At 40.2% G+C, this 19,514-nt stretch overlaps 1 protein-coding gene across 3 annotated transcripts in view; it reads right to left on the bottom strand.

Annotated features, from left to right (window-relative positions):
* Positions 1-19,514, bottom strand: part of ptprz1b (protein tyrosine phosphatase receptor type Z1b) — a 71,291-nt gene that overhangs the window by 35,716 nt on the left and 16,061 nt on the right. For all 3 annotated transcript variants that reach the window (XM_074625349.1, XM_074625351.1, XM_074625350.1), the window contains exon 2: positions 6,451-6,519. In XM_074625349.1, the coding sequence (XP_074481450.1) occupies positions 6,451-6,519 (69 nt within the window). The remainder of the gene's footprint in view (positions 1-6,450; positions 6,520-19,514) is intronic.

The following is a 19,514-nucleotide window of genomic DNA, read 5'->3' on the forward strand; positions in this document are numbered from 1 at the left end:
CGCAGTATCATTTAGTTTTGTGTGAAACCGCTCAGTGAACTACATCTCTCGTCTCGCACAATATACGTCATCCACACTAGCTAGCTACAGATGTAATGTTTTCTTAGCTGATGTTTTTTATTCAGCGACTCCTGGTCTTTTTATCAGTCAGGAAGCAACCTGTTGCTCATGTGAGTACATCCCAGTACGAAACACATCTTGTTTTTTTGCAATCAGAAGAGACACGACAGGGTGGAGCTAAATACAACCAAATAGGACATTTTTAGGCAACCAAATTGTTACAGTTAACTTTCATGAGCTATAAACACACTGTGAAATGGTTAAAGTTCTAAGACAACTCCCAGAATGGATAACGCCGTGGTAGCGACCTGTCAATCACAAGGTAGCCCCGCCCTAAAGCATCCCCTGCTTTATGGTCTATTTGACTCTAAACGGGACCATAATTTACTAAATGAACATCATGTTGTATTGAAGAAGACGTGAAACTAGAGATTGAGACCATAAACTCATGTTTACAATGTTTACTGAGGGAATAAATCAAGTGAGAAGTAGGCTCATTTTCTCATAGACTTCTATATAATCAGACTTCTTTTTGCAACCAGAGGAGTCGCCCCCTGCTGGCTAGTAGAAAGAATGCAGGTTTAAAGCATTGGCTTCACTTTTCAGACCTGGAGGTTGCCCACTGGTCTGGATACAACCTTATTCTTTCTGAATTGGTGACAGTCTACACTTAATGTTTACGTGCCAGCGAATGTGTGAATGTAAACTGTTAACACACTGATGCATAATTAGCAGAGTAAATTATACATAAAGAATTCTTCTGGGGTTTTTAAAGATGAAGCCGTCACACAGCCTCTCACGCTGTCCGTATTAGTCTGTTCCTGATGACTCTGCTGTACTAATGAAGGGTAGATGCTTGATGTTTTCTTGGAAACTGCTACACCAGTGTGCTCTGACTCTTAATGTGAACACAGTGCGCTTCTCTTTCCAATCACATCATCTAGAACATAAAGAAATGGTCTAAGGACAGGATGGTATGAACTTATGTAGAAGGGATAAATTATTCATATTTAAAATCTGTGTGTGTGTGTGTGCGTGTGTGTGTGTGTGTGTGTGTGTGTGTGTGTGTGTGTGTGTGTGTGTGTTCCCCAGACAAAGCACCAGGGGAATATTGAAGCCTGCATCGCCCCTGGATAAGACGTAGTTGGATCAAGAAGAGACAGACACAGAGAGGAGATGGAGGCAGAAACACTGATACAGAGGTACGGATAAAAAGACGATGGAAACAAAAAATACTCAACTTAAACAGTAATGAATCCAACATTCAGTTTTGTCTTTCTCTGACATCGCTGCTCTGATGATAGGAAACAATTAATGTTAAATTAAATTAAATTCATTATATAGATAGATTATGTATAGAAATATAATGCTGTAGTAGTAGCAGTATCACTCTAATATTTCTATATGAACTTGTTCTGTTATGATATTTGGACAGTTTCCTTTGAAAGATGTATTGCATCCCATTGCGTTTGCCTGGGAGACGAAACTCAGAGCGCACTACTCCACACAAACACTTACATGCACACACACACACACACATTAACAGATGGGGCTCTGGGGGGAGTCTTCCAGGCAGGAGGATCTCAGGGACCCCTTGGGAGACAAAGCAGAGAGGAATAACGAGGAGAACATGGAGGAGGAGGAAGAGGAACAGGGACGCAGGGTGTATCTGCAGGTTTAATGTTTAATGTACTTTTTAAATATGTTTTTTAAAGCTGCCAATATTTTAAAAAACAAAACAAAGAAACCAAGCTGGCTCAGGCGCAACTGATGAAATTTATATGATTTAAAATCTGCATCAAAAGCAAACTTAATCAAACAAACAGTAATTTTACAATGCATGAAATGAAAGGGGTCGGTAGTAGACAGAAACTGTGTAGTTCCCCTTAGCTATACAGAGCTCTTTAGTGTCTTTCAGCTCGTTGTTTTGGTTTTTAGTGATGTGGTTCACTCTCATTAACTTGTAGAACAGCAGGCAACTGTTTCCAGCAAAAATAACGAGCCAATAGAAACCCACCTCTACGCTAACTTTCCTGTGCCAAACAGAGAGAAGTTGATAGATATTTGTCACAGGAGTTGGTGGAGACCAAAACGGAACTAAAAGGAGAGTGAATATCGGACATGGATTAGAGCTGAAACGACTCCTCGAGAAACTAAAGTAACTCGATTACTAAAAATCATGAATGCAAATTGCTAATCAACAGTGTGCAGATTGAATTGAACAACAAATCCGTGTTGAAAAGCACAGTCCTGCTTGTGCCAACAGCTAATGTTAACAAAGGTTACAGCGTTACACCAGCGCTACACCGCGCTGACAGACCGTATGTATGAGACAATGGCGGGCACAGAGCTTCCAGCAACGCTGTAAACGTAGCACAAAAACAGACACCGTGACTCCCCTGACTTTTAGCTGAAGTCCCTACTGTAAACATCCAGTACGGCTATTCTTTTCTGTTCATTCCCTGATATGATATAGGCGGAAATGTGATTGTATCTTTGTCTGTCTAGTCTGGCTTTCTTGTGGTGGTTGTCTTTTTTTAATTATTTTTATTTTTATCTTTTATTTTTTAATTTGTAATGTTTTTTCTTTTTCATTATTTTCATAATTTTTTTAAATTTTATGTTTGTTTTTTTTATATGTGGGGTTGGTATGTTTTAGTCTGTCTGTAGATGCTACCTTTTTGTTTGTGATGAAAATCAAAAAAAAGAAAGAAAAAATAGCACCGCTGCATGCGACACACTAATCTTGTCAGTTAACGGTTAATAATCGGTTTACGAGGGTGGGTTATGGTTAGAAAAAAAATTCAAAATTAGCATCCCTATTACATTCCTTTATAATAAAAACAAAACAAAAAAAACAAAGCATTCGAATACGGATTTGGAGGTTGATTACCATGGCAACGGTCGAAGCTTCGAAGCATTCGTGTCATCCCTGCAAAACACAGGCTTGTTGTGGAGAAAAATGCTTGAACTGGTATGAACCTATGAATGTAATTAAGTTTTAGTTACTTAGAAATGTAAAACTTTTGATAAAAATCAAACCAAACAAGCATGGTTTGTTTGAGATGTATTGTGATTTTGATGTTGCCTAATTTTAATCTTTCCTCCTCTGCCTCTCTCTTCCTTTCAGCTGAGTTCTTCTCTTGCTTCAACTCTCCTCTCACTCTCCTGCCCCCCCTCTTTCTTTCTTTTATCTGCCTTTATTTCCCTTTGTCCCCCTCCTACTTCTACTTCTGACCCAAGTAAAAAGCTGTGCACAGTGCCTCACAATGAAGTGCGTTTCTTTCACATGTTAATGCTTTTTACTCGCGACTCAGTGCACAGCACAAGGCGAGAAACAGAGCCTGGTCAGAAAAACAAGATCGAGTACGCACACAACTCGTACACACACATGGGCTTCTGTTACAGTGAATCCAAATGAACTGCCGCTGAGTCGCCTTCACTTGTGATGATGAACTTCAAAACCCAGCAGAGAGGAAAATGAGAAGTATGGAGTAGGAAAGAAAGAATCAGAGAAAGGAAAGAAAAGATCAAGAGGACGGGAAAGCGAGATTACAAATAGAAGTGAGGAAGGAGGGAGAAGAAAGGGCGTCTCCGCTTTTCATCATTCATGATCGTTTCAGTGTATCACGCACACAAAAAAAAAACCTATTACACGTTGTCAAACGAGGTATATGTGCCGGGGAATTGATTGTAAAGATTTGACAGAGGGGAAAGAAAACAATCTGCGAGATGAAAATACGCGTGCATCTATTGATATTCATGCTGCGTTGACAAATAGGAGTAGAAGCAAGTCGGATAAACACAATCTCACAGCTGCTGTGAATCTTTGCATTGATATAAGTCCATTAAAACATGGCACATGACCAGGTTTCATATTAAACGCTGTATGCAAAGGGTTATTGTAAATTTTTTTGATGTTCAGATCATGTGGTTACATTTGTTAAAGTTCAACAAATTGGTTATTTTGCAGTGATTGGATTCTGTTTGGGGTTTTACATTTCATTATCTATTATATTAAAGGGTAACTTCGGTGTTTTTCAACCATGTTTAATGTCTAAAGGCGCTTTCACAAGCCGTAGTCCGTTTGGCTTGTGCGAATCAGAGTGAAATTTATACTTTTGGTTTGTTTTCTATTTAGTTTGGTTTCACAATGCAAAAAATGAATATGCTGAGGGGCGTGTAAGAAGGATGCAAATTTAGCTTTTTCGTCTCCAGAGCTGCCACTTCTATACAAGGAATCGCGAACTTTGATGTATCGCTGTCGAAATGTTTTTCGCTTTGACTCGGCACTGATCTCCTACGCACGAATCCCTTCTTCTCCAGCTTATCTCCATTGAAATAAACGCCACTATTTTTACATATTCTGCATGTTGATAGCGACATGAGTGACATTAACTGTATATCTTTGCAGGCTTCCCTTTTAAGCAGATGAGCTGTAGAGCAGGGCTTCAAAGAACAGACCCAAACAGTGGATGCAGCTTACCAGAGAACAGCATTACCAACTGTCTTCCCAGAAAAAAATATGCTACTGGCTGCTTGAAATGTCCCTTAAGTCATTAACCTCGGTTTCAGAGAAATAATAAAATAAAATAAAATAAAACAAAATAAAATAAAATAAAATAAAATAAAATAAAATAAAATAAAATAAAATAAAATAAAATAAAATAAAACAAAAAAATAAAATAAAATAAAATAAAATAAAATAAAATAAAAATCAGTAATGTTTACGATTAGCAACATCAATAAATATATATGTCATGCCAGAGGAAGTTCGAGCTCGTTGGCCAATTAATGACAGGCTACGTGAGCTTCTTCGCTCTTTTGCCTGCATCATACAGCATTATGAGCTCCAAACGACATGTGTCGCTTCACCAACAGCGATCCATTTGGGGTGCAGGTTAATACGCTTAATAGCTTTGCATTTAGCCCCACTGATGACCTGTTGAGCCTGATCTCTCCTCCTGATTCCCCCCCGACCATTTAGAAGCTAATCTCTCCCTCTGGGACCATTACGGTCCTGTCTGTGTCCACTCTTTGTTTCTGTTGGAGCACAGCTTAGCCCAGCGGGGGGATTCGCGCTGAGTTAGCCGATGCCATATAACCATATGGTCCGAGGCAGATCAAGGCCGTCTCAGGGGGGGATGTTAACAGATAAATTCCTTCCATTCCTGTGATATTGGGACTGACATTTACCAGTCTGATGGAACTGTCCCTTGTGCTGTGTGTGTGATATTGAAAGGTAAGCAGTGGGGCTGTGTGTTGGCAAGAATCTGGCGATACGATACAGGGGTAAAGATTCAATATATTGCAATATATTGCGATATATTGCGATTTTTTTAATCAAATTTTAGGGAAACTGCCATAGTATAAAGAAAACACCACCATATGTATAAATTCTGAGAAAAAAAAGTCACTTTATGAAAATGCTGCTATGGGGACTAACATCATTATACATGAATACAATTGGATCAACAAGAGTCTCAGCTTTCCAGTGATATCCAATTTATGCATTTCTAAGACTGTTTAGGGACCCCAGTATGCAGAAATATTCAAATACACCATTTTGGTGAAAATAACACATTTATACAGCATGCAAAAAACTGCATTCGATTATTATAAAGAGGAGACTCGTGGGTACCCATAGAACCCATTTTCATTCACATATCTTGAGGTCAGAGGTCAAGGGACCCCTTTGAAAATGGCCATGCCACTTTTTCCTCTCCAAAATTTTGCTTTGCAGCGTTATTTAACCTCCTTCGCAACATGCAAGTATGACATAGTTGGTACCAATGGATTCTTTAGGTTTCCTAGTTTCATATGATACCAGAATCAATACAGTATTGCAAAACATAATATCGCGATACTTATGTGTATCGAAATTTTCTTAAACCCCTAGAAAGCAACTCAGTGTTTCAATTGAAACCCCCTGTCATTGATTGATGGTTAAACAATCAAGTTTGAGTCGTCTAAGAACTGAGAGAAACAGTTCCTGTGTTTTTGCAAGTGTACGGACCTTATTGCTCTTATTTTATTCTGCTTATGATTTATTGCTTATGTTGTATTCTGAATGGAAAGATGTTGCAACATTGCAATAAAAAAAAATAAAAAAACAGCCAACTTAAATTATAAGTACTTATAAGAAGCACTATGTGACCGACAACAAATAATAAATATTAAAATGCTAACACCACTTATAGCGTTACTGTACTTACAGTTACAAGATATAACTTGTATTATACTTTTAGTATAATTTAATAATTATAATTATTAAGTTATCTTATTCTGGATTCTGAAAACTGTAAATCACTGTCATCCAAACCACTCACGTCACCACACACATGACAGTCCAATATCTTTGATACAAAACAGCAAACGGCTCACACAGACCTGTGTACGACCAGCCGATATCTTCGGGGAGTTTCCTCAGGCCTCGGACCAGCGGCTCCGCTGCCACAACTACATCGGAGAGAATGACAGGAAGGTTATTAGTGTCGTTTTGCATTTCCAAAAAACACACACAAATGTACAGACTGACAGGTGAAACCACGAGCAGCTGCTGTGATTTTGCCATATGATGAGGGACAGGCTTTTCCTGTCATTCAGAGGGATACATTTCATAACTAGCTAGCCTGCCCTGAAATAGACCGACTTCATTCAGTCAGAGAGGAAAAGTTAAATGTGCCAACACTGACGACGTTTACATGCACACTAATATTACACTATTATTACAAATTTGATACGGGTCATGTAAACAGCATATTCCTTTTAGATGTTCTGAATTCTGCCTTATTCTGAATGGAGCATTTTCCGATGAAGACGATTTAGATTTCAGGAGCATTCTTTGGACATGTATACAACACATTAGAAATATTGAGGTTGGAGTTTTTACGGCAGTTTACGGCCAGCTCTGTGCGTTGTACACAAACCAACATAGCCGACAGTTTGCAGAGATGCATGCCCAAAAAGAAAAGCCCACATTTCTGGTCGGAAGGAGAAACACACCTACTTATAAACACTATGAAAGACTTGGATATCAACGGGTTTTTGGATATGCGCAAATATCGCAACGCCGACCTTTTCAAGAAGGTGGTTGAAGGAATGAAAGAGGGAGGTTTGCACGAGTTGAACAAGTCCGCCACTGGTTACTTATCTGGAATATGTGATGTCACTGTGTTGTGTTTAACTGGAGTGAGATGACTTTTCTTTGTAGGAATCAGTGGGCAACCTCCAGGTCTGAAAAGTGAAGCCAATGTGGAAATCGCTTAAACTTGCATTCTCTCTACCAGCCAGCAGGGGGCGACTCCTCTGGTTGCAAAAAGAAGTCTGATTGTATAGAAGTCTATGAGAAAATGAGCCTACTTCTCACTTGATTTATTACCTCAGTAAACATTGTAAACATGAGTTTATGGTCTCAATCGCTTGTTTCAAGTCTTCTTCAATACAGCATGATGTTCATTTAGTAAATTATGGTCCCATTTAGAGTCAAATAGACCATAAAGCAGGGGATGCTTTAGGGTGTAGCTACCTTGTGATTGACCGGTCGCTACCATGGCGTTGTCCGGTCTGTACGTGTTTCCCCTTCACAGTGTGTTTTCAATTCATAAAAGTTAACTATAACCTTTTTGGTCGCCTGAAAATGTCTTATTATTCAGCATTCGGTTGTATTTAGCTCCACTCTCTCGTGTCACATCTGGTTGCAAAAAAAACGACATGGTGACGGCCAAAATGACGAACTTGAGGCTTCTAAACGGCAGTCCACAAACCAATGGGTGACGTCACGGTGACTACGTTCACTCCTTATATACAGTCTATGGTATGAACAGCCAATGTTGAGATAGCCTGGGGAACAACAGCAACATTTACAACACACAAAAGCTGGCGACTGCCATCTCATTCTGAGTCATTTTCAGGCAGTTCAGGGCATTCATGCTGCTGCTGCTGCTGCTGCTGCTGCTGCTGCTGCTGCTGCTGCTGCTGCTCATATAGTGACTTGATTCCCACAAAGTGCCAGAGCATCTTTTCCAAAGGTGGAAAATGATTTGTGTGCAGCACACACGGCTTTCTGAGTTGTAGCAGAAACAGAAACACTAACCTTTGGTCCCCCTAATAGAAACACACACACACACAGGGTACCAATCGCATTGTTTATCACCGTACAGTAGAGCACTTTACAGGGTGAAGGAGGGAACTGCTGCACCATTAACATCATTTTTTCTCAGCTCACACACAAAGAGAGACACGGCTCTCTATTTCATGGTAGTAATTTTCACTCAGGGACAGCGGAGGATACAATGATGTATGAAGTCACAGTTCAGCATGTGAGTGCCACTCATCTGACTTGTACTAGCTGTACATTCGCTAATAGCTTTGTGTCCCTCTCCAGCCGTCTTCTCTTGCTCTATGACATATGAGGACATTGAATAACACTCATAGATCTCTCTTCCTCGTGCCATTTCTACTTAAAGGGATAATTCTGGTGTTTTGAAGTGTAGAGTTGTATGAGGTACTTATCCATAGTCAGTGAAATGAGTTAGTATTTTAGCACTTCTGGATCCCTCGTCTGGAAGTCAATGTTTTTTTTTAGTTAGATACCTAAAATAAGTTCTGTGGTTAACACAAGCTGAAGAGATTATAATGTTTGTTCTATGATATAAAATACATCAGTAAATATCCCACTCGTGAACTTTGAAGCCTTTATGTGTCTTTAAAAAGACGGTTGCTAACAAGCGGCTAAATGAGACGACTAAACGTCATCACGCCGACTCGTCCTCCTTTACAGCCTCGTTGTGTTTACTCGCCCTCATGCGACCGTGGTGTAGTTTGTTTATAGCCTAACGTTAGCTTCTTACTTACACTAGAAGTGGTGTTCATTTGTGGAGATTATCTTGTTGAATAAAACGTGGAAGTATCAGAAACGTTTGTTTGCAACAGAGCCTTATTTCTGCAATAACACAAAAAATCCCATTGGCTTTTTGTCGAGGGAACCCAGGGCGATGCTAATATCCTGGTTGGCCTACAAAAATACATCATCCCTGCAGCACTGTATTACCTACAGTAGATGACAGTCGGCATGCACCCAGTTTGGAGAAACAGACAGGAGTACCGTAGGGAAGCAAAGCAATGTACAGCAGCAAAACGTATTTTAGCCACCTAAAAGGAAGTCTCGATTGGGAACGAAGCAGCGGTAGACCCTGAGCAACCACCGTGTTCTGCAAGGTAAAATTACTGGTTTTGTCAAAAGGAATCTGGCGGCTTTCGGCTTTAAAGAGAGCATAGATAACTGCTTCAGTTCCCCGTCGGAAAGGGCAGTCTGATGGCGAGGTAAAGCAGTGCAAGTATTCTAAATATAGCGTACACTTAAATGAGCCAATAAATTAACTGATAACAGAGAACCCATTGCATCTGTATAATAAACACGGTGTATTTCTGTCAGCGACATTATCAAGTGTTACTTGCTGGTTAGTTTTACAGCCAAAACTCCCCCACATTAACCCTGCCAAGATTTCATTCCCATTAAGGTGACACATACTAAAAACATACGTTTCATGTTTCATGAGGTTTTGTTGCAGCCAGAAATGAAGCCTATACGTATGCACGTGACGGGTATTAACAGTGATACGGTAAAGCACTTACAACACACGACCAGATGGTATATTTCATGTGATCAGCGGGGTCAAACAGACAGGCACAACGTATATAATCTGACAAAGCCTGTTGCTGAGCTGGAGAAGAGGAGAGGAGGAGCAGAGGTCAAATGCTAATACAGATATACTAACTCATCATAAAGGGGGACTGGCACACAACATAAACACATAAGGGGAGTACAACAACACATCCTCACAGAACGAACCAAACACCTATCCTGCCAGAAGATGAAAGCTTTGTGTGTAGAGTCAGATTTAGGTCATGGACAATTACCACCATATCCACTGCATTACGTCTATCTATGTGGCACAGATGAACACAGGATAATTCTATTGTTTACAGCGGGATAAAAAACAAACATTGGATGAAAATCACTGTAGTCTTATCAAACTATGTGTTGTTGAACTCCTGAAGACGTGAAATGCAGTGCATCCGCGCTGAAAACAAAACCCTTTCTGTATCATCTGTAAAATGTTCTGCATGAATGAATATTCAACAAACAGTTGCAGCCACGGGGGAGATTTAATGTTGTACTTCACACTTGTTTGACTCACTTTTGCGTCTTTACTGTTTTTCCCAAAAGAGATGATGATGATGACTAAAAGTAAAAACATATTTAGTTAGACGCAACTTTCTGCTGAATGGTTGGATGAAGAGTTAAAAACAGATTACCTACGGGACTTTAAAGGGGACATATGCTCATTTTCAGGTTCATATTTGTATTTTGGGTTTCTATAGAACAGGTTTACATGCTTTAATGTAAAACAAAACATTATTTTCCTCATACTGTCTGAATCAATATACCTTCTCGGTCTGAAACGCTCCGTTTTAGCGGACGTCTCTTTAAAACCCCCTCCCGAAAAGAGCTCAGTCTGCTCTCATTGGCTTGTGAGCATAGACTGTATTATAAGAAGTGGACGTAGTCACCGTGACGTCACCCATTGGTTTGTGGACTGCCGTTTTGAACAAGCCCCCAGGAAGTGCGCCGGACTTTCGTAGTGGCCATATGGCGGTACTGCAACATCCGTGTCCGTCATGTGATGCATTGGGCTCAAAAATACTTTTTCCCATAGACTGACATCGGGAAAGAGACGGCTGTAACTCAGCGGATAATTTTTTGAGGTGAATCAACTTCCCAGTACGAACACTCTAATAGCCCTTATTTAAAAAATTATGTTTTTAAAGTTGTAAAACGCACTAATAGCTAAATCCAGAATTATTTCCCTTCCTCCGTTCATGTGAGTGAGACCCAGAACGAGGCTGGAGCGCAAGCCGTGACGACGGCGTGACGTTGGAACCCCGTGACCAAGTCATGTGACCGAGCGGACGCTACTCCGCCAATCATCTCGGACGCTACTTCGCCAAGATCCAGGTACATTTCCAGACGGAAGTCGAGCCATTTGGGCTTCATGCACCAATGAGCAACGCTCATAGGAATGACCGGGGCCCCGCCTCCAACGTTGTATCCAGTTACTTTTAATACATCCATGGTTTTGAAGCCTTGATTTCGGCGTTTTGGCCATTGCCACCTTGGTTTTTGCAACCAGAAGTGACACAAGAGGGTGGAGCTAAGCTACAACCGAGCGCTGAATAAGACATTTTTAGGCGACCAAGAGTGCTCGAGGGATGATGCATTTTTGTAGGTCAACCAGGAAGTTAGCATCGCCCTGGTTTTCCTCGACATAAAGCCAATAAGATGAGGCATATCTTGAGGTCAGAGGTCAATTTTCCATTTGAAAATGGCCATGCCAGTTTTTCCTCGCCAAAATTCTTCGTATGTTTGGAGCGTTATTTAGCCTCCTTTGTGATGAGCGAGTATGACATGGTTGGTACCAATGGATTCCTTAGGTTTTCTGGTTTCATATGATATCAGTAACTTCAGTACCAGGCCGTCAGATTCTTAAGAGGTTAATTAAAAATCTATAAAGCGTTTTTGAGAAGGACTTGAGAAAGAAGAAAGGAGTGAAGAAAGTGCAAAAAGAAAAAGAAGAAACTTTGAATAAAATACAGTATAAGACAAAAAACAAAAAGACTTAAATGAAAAATAATACAGACAGGAAATAACGACACACCAATAAATTTAGTAGCTTATTTAAAGCCTTGTTTCCCAGCGTGATGTATTCACACCGCCGTCTATAAATCCAGCGTATTGATGATTGCATTCATGTCGGCACAAAGGAGGAAAGACCGATGAGAGAAATGAATGAAAGCTGGCAAAAAGGGGAAAGAGTGAAGAATGGAATTGACTGTGGCGTCGTAGCGTCAATAATGGATTCATTAACGTCACACTGTGACGAATTTTAATCTAATTTGCCCTTGGCTAACCACCGCGACACAAACACACACATAACCAAAGGATCACCTGTTGTTTCAATGTGATTTCTGAGAGCTTGTTAGAGAAGAGAATTTCCATTTGAAAAGGAAATGTATTTGGGAGATTTCTTTGGCTTAAAAATAGGGAAACTATTTGATTGAAGAGTAGAATAAAAAATATAATACACATTTTGAAGTACATAATAAGTGTATGTTAAACTTATTTTCTCCCCATGTTGTCTTTAAAACTGCATCTAGCCTGAGTCCAGATTTACAAACCCAGACAGATCAGCTTCGACATCAGTCGCCCTTTATTCAGGTCAGTCGGCTGATGCATCCTGACGTGACTATTAAGTAAAAGTTCCTTTTGCAGTGAAGCTGCACTCGCAGGACCGAGCTGGCCAAGTCCATTTTTCTACAGTGACGGATTACACCTCTCAGCCAGCCGCTGCGTCTGAGCTGGTTGATTCAGTCAAGTGACACGGAGGCGTTGGAGGAGGAATGTGAGGATATGAAAGTCGTCTCACATTGTATATTGATGTTTTTAACACGTATATGGTGCTCTGACCTGCTCAAACTAAGGACAATAAAAGGACAAAGATTACCTTTAGCTTCTCATGAAATTAGGAAACAGTTCTATTAATCAGGCAGCTACAAGACATTTTATTAATGGCCTTTACACACCGGGGGTGTTTTTTTCATGTGATTAATTCACACATTAATAGATTTTTTCAAACTGTTGTTTATCATATTACAAAGCAAAAAAGCAAACTTTTTTTTTTGGAACGAGGTTGATTTTGGTCGTGTCTAGAAGGTAACCCCCAAGTTGCGGAAAAACTCTTGTGAGACTCGCTGGCCGACGACCTATCCTAAACTTGACCATTCTAGGTCATTGCCTAACCTTAACTATTCGAGGTAGATACCTAACCTTAACCATCTCGTGAGAATTTCGCAACTTGGGGGTTGCCTTCTAGACATCGATTTTCTGAGTTTTCGCACCTCAAATAAAGGCATCAACGGATCAAGTTGTGCGGAACGAGTTGCGCCTTTATTTATGAAACAACAACAACACGGTGGCTTTGTGGTCTGAACCAGGACGGCAAACTTTATTACGCCTTTTAACCTTGACAAAGGCAGAGCAGAACAGATCCACTCCTTCCGTTCCTACCTTTCGCAATAAAAGCCTTGACATATATAATATTCGCCGGTGAGTATTAGTTTATTCGTCACGCCCCGGTGTGTAAATGACATAGATGCATAGCTGCCAGGGTGCCCCCCCAGACGCCGACCATGAACTGCAACGTCCCGAGTTTGAGTCCAACTGGGAAGCTTTTGTTCTTCCTTCTTTTGTTGTAATTTCTCTCTACTTTCTGTTATAAAATACTTTCTGCTAGCAGTAATGAACAGGTTACAAATCACAAAATATTAACATCTTGCTTATCAGATATCTTTCCATGTCGTACTAGCTTGTCAGGAAGGAGGTTAAATAATGCTTCAAACTTACGCTAAATTTTGGCAAGGAAGGGTCCATTGACGTCTGACACAGTTACATGGTTTCAGAAATGATAAAATGGCAAGTAGTTTTTGATGGACATTTTTCCTATCTCTAAAGCAGTGGTGTGGTAGTAGTAAGAGCTAAAGAGATGCATACTGTAGCTCTCAGTCACTGGAGGAAGCAGTGGAATGAGGTGAGGCAAAGAGCCAGGAGCCAAAGAGACACCGGTGCTCGGCTTTAAGAGCACATCGGATAGAGATGGGACTTCATCGCTGCAGGCTGGCCATGCATGAAGCTCGCAGCTGAATCACTGTATTATTCCACCCATCTGCACTCTATCTGCTTTATCGGATTTCCCCGGAGGCTTCAGAGACCTGACATTAAAGGTTTAGGTGACCGCGGTGGCAACAAGACATTTATACGGATGTTTTATTCATGTAGGAAAGGTCAACAGACATGCAGTTTTCCAACAATGCTCTGCTTCATCATCACACATTCATACACCTGTCTTCAATGGAGGAATCAAGGGGCAGCTGATGGAGTAAAGGACTGGTTTCCACTTATAAATATGGAACAAAAGTATGCTTCAGCTCGATTTGAGCGATGCCCCGTGTATTGGCATGAGTGCGGATGACTGAATAATGAAGCCAAACGAGGATGTGTGTCAGCCAGACACCTGATACTCTAACTAAAAGCTTCACTCACACTAAAGTGTCAGTCACTGAGGATGATTTACAGCGAGAGCTCCACTCATAAATATGTAACATGGCAAAACATGTTGAGGCAACGCACGAGTGAACATCATTAGCTCCAACTTATCAACCAGGTGGATGTTTTTTGGAAGGACCTGATAAGCATTAAATGATGTAGAAGGAAAGTTATGTTATTTTATTTTCCCAAATGGAATGTGCAGCATTTTGGAAATTTAAAGGGCCAGTGTGTATGATTAGGTGGCATCTAGTGTTGTGGTTGCAGATTTCAGTAATTACAACTTTATATATAGATATATAGTAGTTTTAATGTTAGAGGCGGACTCCGCCATTCCTGCACTGCAAATGTCCTACCTTATCAGCCTCACTGTTTACTGTTCACTCCACCACTACCAACATTTCCTACTGTTGATATTCCACATTAAAAGCATTCAACTGATGAAACACATGATGGCTTTTATTGTGAAGCAGTCAGAGAAAACGCAATGTGTTTTGTTCAGGCTGTTTTCATACATCGTTTGTAGCTATACCTACGGAAAGTAATGCGCTGTAATTTGTTTGTATCCGACAATTCGTATGTAATCCACACACATCCACACCAGACTTTCTCCCAGGAGACCGGTGTTCGTATCCCTTGTGAAACCAGAAGCCCGTACTTACGTTAACGCCACTTCCGGTGTTATTTTAACCCAAACGACGACCGTATCCTAAACCTAACTAAGTAGTTTTGTTGCCTAAACCTAACCAAGTTGTTTCCTGTGAAGACGGAAGTTTATTTTGAAAAGAATGAAGTGGAAATTGACACGTACGTCACATGTTGCTGGACATTCATAGGAAAAAGCGTGAAAAATGAGGAATAACTTTTAGATTTCATGCGAACCGTTGCATAAAGATGTTTTGATTTGTTACATTAGAAATGCGTAGTTTTCGGTAATTTGCAGCATTTTGTTTTTTTGACAGTGAATCAGTATATAAAAAATTCAAAAAATATTGAAGGGAAAAAAGAAGGAGCAAGAGCTGTAAACGAACACACACTAGTTGTTCTCATTATGTATTTCTGACAAAGTAGCTGGTGAAGGAATGTCTGCAGCTGTGGCATTAAACCGCACTTTATTATCACGGTAACCGCGGGTGTCGCCAGATGAACTGAGATCTTTAGGATTACAACTTTAAGCCAGGCGCTCACACAAAAAACGTGGACAAAGATCACAAAGGAAACTTTAACTTTGTGCTCTCACCCTCCAGACCGGCTGGTGTGTCCCCCTCAGATCCTCTTACGTCAATCCATCACGTTCCGCTCATTCCACCAGAGATTTTTGTGATGAAGTGTTGAAATTTACTGTTTCGCCGTATCCACTTGGCCTTCACCTTTGCACTTCTTCAGTTACTGATTTCTCATGTTTCGTATAAAGGCTTTTAAACGACCCAGAAAGAGGGGCCATGAACTCGTTGCTTTCAATCAGATTAATGGGTAGAGACATAAAGCTAGCTGGTGTGCTGCAGATTGTGAACCTTGGAGCGTTTATTTCATCATTGGAATTCAAAACTCTTGTAACCGCGTTGAATTCCAATCCAATAATGACTAGTTTTTAAATTATTCTCTTTCTTTAACAGCAGCCGTAGACGTCTGTTTTTTGGGATTGGGACGCTACGGGGAGGATTGTGTGTTATTAGTGTTGGGATAAGTGAGCCGGTCCCAGCTGAACACTAATGAATAGCACCGTGTTGGATTACAGGACTCCTGGGGCTGATTTAGCCTGAATCCTTGAGATGAGGGATGCGTTCGTTGGCTGCATTTACAACCAACACAAACTGATTTTTAACAGTAGATGTGATTACTGTTGTCCTATTTAATGATGTTCCTCCGGGGGACGGAAAGCGTGTGTGTGTGTGTGTGTGTGTGTGTGTGTGTGTGTTCAACCCAAAGGAGTGAAAGTGTCTGTGCGGTTCAGTGAATTTATCCATCTATGAAGGGTTTAGTTTGAAGGCTGATAAACGAGGCTGTGTGATTTCTCCAGAAAAACGACAGCATTTTATCCTTTTTTTTCTTTAAACAAACTAGGTTTTAAGCTGATTCGGTACCAAAGCAGTGGATCAATGGGCGTACAATGCATTTGATTTTGATACAAAAGACCAAGCATCACAACATTCATACAACGTAACCCACCATTAGATTTCACCTTGATGTCCTAGACCCCGAATCAACAATAACTGCATCCACGCCCTATCAAGCCTGGAGAGTCTGCAGCTACGCTAGCAGCTCTGTGAGGCAGTACTTAAACCCTAATGTCAGACATGCTCAGAATGTTAACATGCTGATGTTTAAGCAGAGTGTTTACCATCTTTTCATGCATTATTAACAACGTACAGCTGAGAATGATTGGAATATCATTAGTTTTGCAGATGTTTGGTCATAAGACAAAGTAGTGGACAAATAAAAACAATGAGCTGATGCTGAATTAAAAATGTAAAGTACCGTTGGCTAGAGGAAGAGTCTTTTGGTGGCCCAATAGTAAACTTATGTAGAAGCAATACAAAAAAGGCAATTTAACACCACCTCCCTTAACTGTGACATTAACAGAATGAAAATATGTAATTATTTATTTAGATTGAAAACTCAAGTTCTTCGTTCTCTGACAGTCTCTTAGTGCACACACTACAAAAAATACAGTCCATCTTTTTCACATTAAACCACAATTGAAATGATTAGGAAATAAAAGATAGTATTTTTATGTAAATATGTGCTTTGATATGATTGACATTAGTAGTTTTAATTATGTATTATATGCTGCTTAGAGCTAGTGTTAGGAAGTTAAACAGGTCATAGTTACCTCTCTAATATTTATTTTATATGGCTGTGAAAACATCTTCTTAAACAACTGGATTTATTCAGGTTTCTCCATCAAAAACTAAATTTTACAAGATTACATTTGAATGCATTATGATAATGTTATACCTTTGCTGAATACTAATTTTCACTGAATAGAGCTTGAAGGCATCATAATGTATGCGATGCAAACTCCGTTATTTAGCCAAGCAGGACTGCCGATCTTCCAATCACATCCCTAAAGATAACTCCTCATTTCAACTTCACGAATCAGCCGTTCCTCGTCCATTGCGGCGCTTTCAAAGCGAGTGACGGGAATAAATAGAAACAGGGCGTCCGATCAAAGTTCAGTTCTGTTCAGCGCTGCGTCGCTCGCGGACAGTTAGGACACACCAACAGAAAACAATGTAATCACCGTAATATCATTGAAACACGCAGTCTCATTCTCAAGAGAGACCTGATAAATCCTACAGGGGATATTTGGTGGCCACAGAGTAACTTCTTTCGGCCACAGGCCATCGGGCCATGATTAATGTTGAACCTTGAAAGTCATTGGGATTCATCCTTTAGGGATCGCTGATATCTGTAGCAAATTTCAAGGCAATCCATCCAATAGTTGTTGAGCCATTTCACTAAAAGACAACGTCAACTTCATAATCATGGTTGAGGAAAACTCATTAGGATTCATCCTGTGGTGACGACGAAATGTATTCCTCTCTGAGCAGCTCTCAGCAAACAGTAAATCAATGAATCTCTCTGTCAACACATAATGAGGAGTAGCATTCCTACAGTGAACTACAAATTGCTGTTAAATATATTTTGCCAAGTGAAATGACTTTGAGACGAACACTGCCATAAATTGATCACTGCTGAACATTCGTGTCACATAAAACGTGACACCTGTTGACCTCCGTGTCACATCTACACACATACATACAGACGCATACCTCCAGGGGCCAGACTATAACTTATATAGCATTCAGCTGTGTTGAGTGTCAGCTGGTTATATTAGTACGCTTGACTTGTCTCTCATTCACTGTCTTCGCTGTCTCTGTCACCTTATCTTCCTCTGTCGGCCTCTGTCTGATTTGCTGCAGGTCATATTGGAAACTATGTGCACAGGACCATTAACAATATGGATGCACATAGACGGAGCAGAGAGGACAGAGAGAGGATCTATAACTTGTTAGTGAACACTTTAACTTAAATGTTGATAGGACAGCGCACACTACCATCAGTTACCAATTCGATTAAATGTCCATTTGGTGGCTGGGACATTTAATGACCCATTTAATCCAATCCCAACTATCCAATTACCTGTGGAGGAGGTGAAGATTAGTGAAGCTCTCTCTCCATTTTCATCCATTAAGTATTATTATTAGTATTTACCTACAGTATGTATCGCGTTTTCTTTTTTTTTTTACAATTTTGAACGTTTTTTTTAATGCCAGAATTGATTTATTTGCTTCATTTGAGTCTATACAGAGGTAGAAGGAAGTTACCGCTTTTATTGTTGTAGTCTGAGTAACGTGACGTCATATCCTTTCCGTATCCGTCAACCAAAACAAACCACAGCCGGCCGCAACAAGACAGTATAGAACGACGGAGGGTCTGAGTGGATACGACCTACACCCTCACATGTTAAATCCAACATTATAAACACTACACATCCAGTAAAGTATGGAAACACTTTGGGTTTAACACATTGCCAGGAAAAGCGGAGCTAGACATCACGGCTAAAAGCTGCATGCTAACTCTGTCACAGACAGGAAGCGTTATCGTTTTGCGGTAACGTGCGGTCGAGCCGGCCGTCGCTCTCGTCTCCGTGGTCAAATGGGCCGACGCTACAACTGTAGAGCACCCATATACTGACAGTTATGTTAAATGCATTCAAACGGCCCCGATGGAGCTGACCATGGATGTATAAAGAGAACGGAGCTGACGGGAAAGCTAGAGACGGACTTGGCGAAGTCAGAGGAAGTGTACACGTGTGACTACGTCCGGTTTTCAAAATAAAGTGCTAACAAAGGGAACTGTATATATAAAATACATATATGGAAATAAAATTGATTGGATTATATTCATCAGTAGTATAAAACATTACATGTCCCTTATACCACTAATTTGTGAGGGAAATGTCTTTTATTCTTTGATTTTTGTGTTGCTGGAAAAGATGTAATAAATACCTCCTGACAATGATATATGATATATTTGACTTCAGGACGTCTCTGACTACATACATGTTGAAAATCAAACATTTTTACTGTATTAATTTAGATATTTTCCAAAGTAAAAGTCCCTAGAAGTGTATGATTCAACTTTTTCCCATAGTCTAGTGTTAAAAAAGTTAACAGAAATCGCTGATCGTGATATTGAATCGCGACACTACATATCGAATCGGCACCGAAGTATTGTGATAGTATCAAATTGGGAGATAGACGTATCGTCCCAGCCCTAATAA

The sequence above is a fragment of the Sebastes fasciatus genome, chromosome 23 (assembly GCF_043250625.1).
Source record: "Sebastes fasciatus isolate fSebFas1 chromosome 23, fSebFas1.pri, whole genome shotgun sequence".
Taxonomy (NCBI): Eukaryota; Metazoa; Chordata; class Actinopteri; order Perciformes; family Sebastidae; genus Sebastes; species Sebastes fasciatus.